The sequence below is a fragment of the Maniola jurtina genome, chromosome 8 (genome assembly GCF_905333055.1).
Source record: "Maniola jurtina chromosome 8, ilManJurt1.1, whole genome shotgun sequence".
NCBI lineage: Eukaryota > Metazoa > Arthropoda > Insecta > Lepidoptera > Nymphalidae > Maniola > Maniola jurtina.
Window position 1 is genome coordinate 74817 of NC_060036.1, and position 6000 is coordinate 80816.

Genomic DNA, 6000 nt, shown 5'->3' on the forward strand with positions numbered 1-6000 from the left:
TGTAAGATTTGAAAGAGGGGCTTCTTAAAATAATTGATTGATTGAAACTGCTTATTACACAGGTACCTACTTATCTATCTTGGAACATGATAGGACAACTGATTCACATAGCAACATACCTACAGCTTAAATCACTGTGCTTAGAAACTTGAGATTTTGCTCTATAAGGAACGGACTCACCCCAGCATACCCCGGATTGGCCATTTATTACGGGACTACAGACTACTACAGAATGTAAAATAAGAGGTACGCTAAGAGGAAGCAAATGAAACGTCAGTTGGAAATCTATAACTTATATTAATCACTAGTCGAACAAACAGAAACACTTAATCCCGAGCGCATTACTCCTCGGGCGGCAGGTCCTTGAACTTGGAGCCGTAGTAGGGGATCCGGGTGACGAACAGCTTCCAGTCCGTGACGTACAGCAGCGCGAGGAAGGCGCAGCCGCCGTAGCCCGCCGCCGACGAGGCGAAGCTCGCCGCGATCTCCATCTGCTTCTTGCCCAGCCTGCCCAGCATCTCGGCTCTTTCTTTTGTGAAAATGTGTTCAGACACTTTTCGACTTTCGTGTTACGTAAAAATGTCACGAATAAAATCCTCAGATCACAGAGTACAGACTACAGAGTACAAACCACTGACGGCTGACCACCGACCAGATGCCACTGACAACTGACAAGCACCTGCTGTCAGCTGACAAGTAACCGTAGACGGAATAACAGAGTAAACAAATTTTTTTGGACTTCGTCTGTGATGGCGTTTGCTGGCGCGCGTGCTGTGCTTGTTTCAGAGTGTTTTTTTTTGTTAAGAGTGGCTGGTTTTTGTGTTAGTTGGTGTTTTTTGGTGGTGGAACTCACTGGGAAGCGCTCTAAAGGGGCGCCGCGCGTATGTCGGCGGGCGCCGGCGCAGACGGAGTCCATACTTGTATAAATTCAATAACTTGAAAATATCACAAACTTGACATTGGCTAATCAGAGTAAAGCCAGATTTAAAAAAAAAAACATTTTTTTTGTATTTTATTATCTGGTTTACGGCTCTGGGTTCTAGGAACTTCGATGTTCACAGACCATAGACCAGAGTAGTTTTGAGTTAATATAAGATAGCTGTTATATGGCGAATTTTGTGACGAATTTGTAAGTGATTGTGATTCTTATTTTATTCGGTTCTCCAGGCCGCAAAAGAAATAAAAAAAAACAATATAAACGGTATTGATTCGGAGATTCTGTGGATTCTATGTTAATGTCACCAGTCACAGAGAACATGCAGAGAACTTTGCCAGTATAATATTGTAGTCTTTGGAACTTTGTAAAATGGTTTTGACTTTTGATTAGGTACCTATTTATTTTTTTATATTTATTGTACCTAATGAATGAGAAAAAGTATTGAAATGTGTTTATTGGGCGACGAACTAGCGGAAGCAGTGTAGGGTTTGTTGCCTTACAGTGAGAGTTCTGTAACTGCCTGCTAGCTGCTAGTGGGCGGCGGCGAGCAGGCGGCTCCGCGCCGGTGCGATGTGGGACTCGTCGACGTTCCTGGGCGCGCTGACGCCCAAGTTCTACGTAGCTCTGACGGGCACATCGTCGCTTATCTCCGGCCTCATCCTCATCTTCGAGTGGTGGTACTTTCGCAAGTATGGCACCTCTTTCATCGAACAGGTAAGCCTGTCGGAATGTTTCCTATCGCAACTTTGGTTCTTCTAGATGTGCGTTTCGCTAGAGAAATACTTTGCCAGTTAGGATCTGAAGCATCTGTGTGGCGCAGGTGTCGCTGACGCACCTGGGCCCGTGGCTGAGCGGCGCGGGCGGCGCGGGCGGCGCGGGCGCGGAGGCGGAGGCGGCGGAGTGCAAGGTGTGGCGCAACCCCATGTCGCTGCTGCGCGGCGCGGAGTACGGCCGGCTGTGGAGCGCCGCGCGCCGCGCGCCGCTCACCTACTACGACATGAACCTGTCCGCACAGGTACGTGTCAGCCACTAAAACACTCATGGTATAAATATGCTAAAAACTAATTAAATCAAAATTTATTTCCAAAGTAACAAAACCATTCTCCTCCTAGTGAAATTGTAGTAAGCATTTTGTAAAACAACAATATTGATAAGCTAAAGAAGCTAGTTACATATTATTTCAATGGCATTAGAACTTAGCCGAGGTATTATATGAATTTAGAATAAAAAATAGTTTATTTCTTTCCGTCTACCCTGGAAGCTATCGCTTACATGACTAGCTCTTTACCACTCGGCCCAGGGATACAGATCTCATGAGATTCTAAAATCACTACCTATTATATTATAAAATTTTGTTTTTGTTGTCAAAAATGCCACAATAGAATTATTATTATATAATGAATTAATTACAATAATTAATAATTAATGTTTTTTTTTCATAATAAAGTGTATAAATTAGTGAATAAATTAAACCAATAAGTGACACATTTTGATCTCATATTCAGAATTTTAAGATATGAGAGTAGACTAATAATATTTTAGGTAGAAATGTTAATGACCTTTGATTTGTTAAGTCTTAAAATAATTTTTTTTGCTCTTTAATATACTTGAAGACCAATGAACTATTACTTAATAATAATTGGAGACTTGCTAAGGGTGCGAAGACCTGTTCAGAGACTGATTTTATCGTATCATTTAAGTTAAGCATATTGATAAGTAAGTAGATACGTAACATATAAATATTTTTCTTACATCTTGTATTGTTTCGCTATTTTTTAAAAATTTATTTATTTAGGAAAACATACAGCTTAATGAGTTCATAGTCTATTTTAGACAAATACACTGAGCCAGTTAAGTTTTCACACAAAGGACTCATTGCCTAAACCACAATTCCCGATCGGGCAAATTATTTTGGCTCACATATATATTAACATATTGATTCATTCCTCCACAAGCATGGTAAGGTTTGCAGCCACTATCAGAAAGCGAATTAGACACATTTCCTGATTTCAGATGCAAACCTTCCCGTAGAATATATCAATATGCTGGTATTTACACCTATCGCACCATCTGTAAAGAAAGTTCCTACAGAAGTTACAATTAACTTATGAAAGATGAAATGTGTACTGCTGCTGACAATTTCTCTTTAAGGGTTTTGGTACACTGTATTTGATTCAATTCAACAAGTAAGGACAATCAATCATACCATTAACTCATTTACATACAAGGAGGAGGATTGAGGTGACAAGTTGTATGTATCACACACTAGCTAAGTTTTTGTTTCTTGTGCCCCTCACTACACTCAGGATTTTAACTTAGAATCACTCGCACAACGACTTTTGCTGACTGGTTGTAGGCAGCGAAGGCACCCTTTTTGAGCGAGTGAGGTGAACATGTATGACGCGGTCCGCAGGAGCATCAGGCGTGGTTCGGGCTGGGCGCGGAAGCGGAGGGCGCGGACGGGGCGCTGGCGCGCGCGTGGCGCGAGCGCGAGCCGGCGGCGCGCGTGGCGTGCGCGCGCGCCGCGCTGGCGCTGCGTCCCGACTGCGCGGCCGCGCTGCTGCTGCTGGCCGAGGAGGAGGCGGGCACGGTGGTCGAGGCGGAGCGCGTGCTGCGGCGCGCCTGGCGCGCGGGCGAGGCGGCGCGCGCGGCTGGCGCACGGCGCGACGCAGCCGTGCTGGCGCACGTGAAGCGCCGCGCCGCTATGTGCGCGCGGCGCCTGGGCCGCCTGCGCGACGCGGCGCGGCTGTTCCGCGAGCTGGCGCGCGACGCGCACCCCGCGCTGGCCGCGCTGCAGCTGCACGAGAACCTGCTGGAGGTGCTGCTGGAGCAGCGCGCCTGGGCCGACGCGCACGCGCTGCTTGCGCGCCTGGACGACGCGCCCACGCCGCGCTCGGCCGCCGTGGCGTACGGTGCGGCGCTGCTGCGCGCGCGCGGCGCGGTCACGCCCGCGGCCGAGGCGCACGCGCTGCACGCGCTGCGGCGCGCCATCGCCTACAACCCGCACGTGCCCGAGTACCTGCTGGAGCTGCGCGCGCTCACCTTCCCGCCCGAGCACGTGCTGCGGCGCGGCGACAGCGAGGCCGTGGCCTACGCCTTCTGGCACCTGCGCCACTGGCGCGCGGCCGACGGCGCGCTCAGGTGGGCCTCTCTCTCTCTCTAACACTCGACACACACACAATGCACACATGCTCTTTTGGCGCGTGACCGAGATCGGAACTTACGCCGCCATCTTGTGAAGTGGCAAGCTGTCCCACGTAGCAAGTAAACAATGTAAATTTCACTGTTTTTAGGGTTCCATACCTCAAAAGGTAAAAAGGAACCCTTATAGGATCACTTTGTTTTGTCTGTCTGTCTGTCTGTTCGTCCGTCCGGCCGTCGTGTCTGTCTGTCAAGAAAACCTATAGGGTACTTCGCATTGACCTAGAATCGTGAAATTTGGCAACTAGATAGGTCTTATAGCACAAGAATAAATCTGAAAACTGTGAATTTGTGGTTACATCACAGAAAAAAAAATTAAAATGTGTTTTAATTTTCAAAGTAAGATAACTATACCAAGTGGGATATCATATGAAAGGGCTTTACTTGTACATTCTAAAACTGATTTTCATTTATTTTTAAGCATAATAGTTTTTTTATTTAGCGTACAAAATGTTGGAAAAATACCGAGTACAAACAGGGACGTGCAAACAGGGGCGCCTTTCTTAATTTCTCATTCGGTTAAAATTAGATAAACTTACTCAATTTTCAATATTGACATTTTCAACATATTCCCTAAAACAGAAGACTTCATTTGGTGGCAGCCTTTGTGCTACAAGGACGCCCCCTGTCAATCTCACCGCAACATCCTCGCCGGACTGTACTCATTGAAACCTCCGCGGTACTGACGCCTCGTGTATCTAGTGTTTTCCTCGCCGTAGCGAGATGAAAAGTTGTGTTTTTCGCACGGCTGCTTTATTTGCGCCCGAGCATTTGAATTCCTCGCTACGCTCAGGATTCTATTTTTGAACCTCTGGCTCTGAATTGAATATAAACTGTGGCGACAAAATAACGAGTTAGTATTGTTCCTGGTTTGAGCGACTGTATGCCGGCAGGCTGCTGGGCGTGGCGTGGGCGGCGGCGGAGCGCGCGGCTGGGCGCGGCGCGTGGGGCGCGGCGCGCGGCGGCGCGTGCGCGCAGTGCGCCGACCGCGAGCTGCTGCCGGCGCACCACGCGCTGTCCGTGTTCCCGCGGCGCCGCGCGCCCGCGCTGCTGCCGCTGGCCGCCGCGCTGTGCGCCGCCACGGCGCTGCTGGCGCTGCTGGCGCACCGCTGGCCGGCGCAGGCCGCGCTGGCCGCCGCGCGCGCCGCGCACGCGCTGGACCCGCGCCGCCTGCTGCCGCTGCTGTCCGCGCTGTAGCTCTCCTCACAGACTACACTACTTCGTTATTATTTATTTAAACTGAAACTCGATGGACTATAATGTATTATAGATAATTTACTACCTATGTACGATTATGTTAAGTAAATTTAAAAAATTATGTTGTGACAACAATAAAATAAGATATAACCGAAATCATTCATTTGTTTTGTTTTGAACGTCTTTCTATTAAAAATACCAGTGAAACGTTCAAAAACGCAGTTCGTCCTTATACATTGCAGCACACGAGCTCGCTACTCTGTGCTTACAGGCTTTACTATAATTCATCTATACTCCTTAAAATAACTACTTACCTCATAAGCTCATATGGTTATTTGAACTGAATCACACGTTTATAAAATTTATTACTGTCTATTTCTATTTGTTTCTGTTTGTCTTTTTGTTTGAACGGGCTGATTTTCAAAACGGTTGAACCTATTTTGACGGGCTTTCACAGACAAGTAGAGGACTAACTAAGGAGTAACATAGATTCCTTTTTTAACCGACTTTCAAAAATGGAGTTGTGTTTTATACCTAATTATGTACACCGAGATGTTGGAGATTTCTGTACCGATTTTTTTTAATCAATAAAGAAACTAACTACGACATTGTTTTATAAAAAATTGGATTCCAACTCCTTAATCTTGATGCTGCAGGGGACCTGA

The 6000-nt window shown here is 47.0% G+C and overlaps 2 protein-coding genes across 4 annotated transcripts; one reads left to right on the forward strand and one right to left on the reverse strand.

Annotated features, from left to right (window-relative positions):
- Positions 1–277: 277 nt before the first annotated feature.
- On the reverse strand, positions 278–659 carry LOC123867914. Its single transcript, XM_045910247.1, has one exon. The coding sequence runs from the start codon at positions 516–518 to the stop codon at positions 342–344; it is 177 nt and encodes a 58-aa protein (XP_045766203.1). The 5' UTR covers positions 519–659; the 3' UTR covers positions 278–341.
- A 506-nt stretch (positions 660–1165) lies between these two features.
- Positions 1166–5485, forward strand: LOC123867296 (protein ST7 homolog). Of its 3 annotated transcripts, XM_045909285.1 has the most exons (5): positions 1166–1327; positions 1440–1651; positions 1758–1952; positions 3351–4078; positions 5032–5485. In XM_045909285.1, the coding sequence occupies exons 2-5, from the start codon at positions 1508–1510 to the stop codon at positions 5333–5335; spliced, it is 1371 nt and encodes a 456-aa protein (XP_045765241.1). In that variant the 5' UTR covers positions 1166–1327; positions 1440–1507; the 3' UTR covers positions 5336–5485. The 3 variants fall into 3 exon arrangements, with proteins under 3 accessions (XP_045765241.1, XP_045765240.1, XP_045765242.1); XM_045909284.1 differs by having other exon boundaries at positions 1166–1651; XM_045909286.1 differs by lacking the exon at positions 5032–5485 and adding an exon at positions 4721–4988 and having other exon boundaries at positions 1168–1651.
- Positions 5486–6000: the final 515 nt, after the last annotated feature.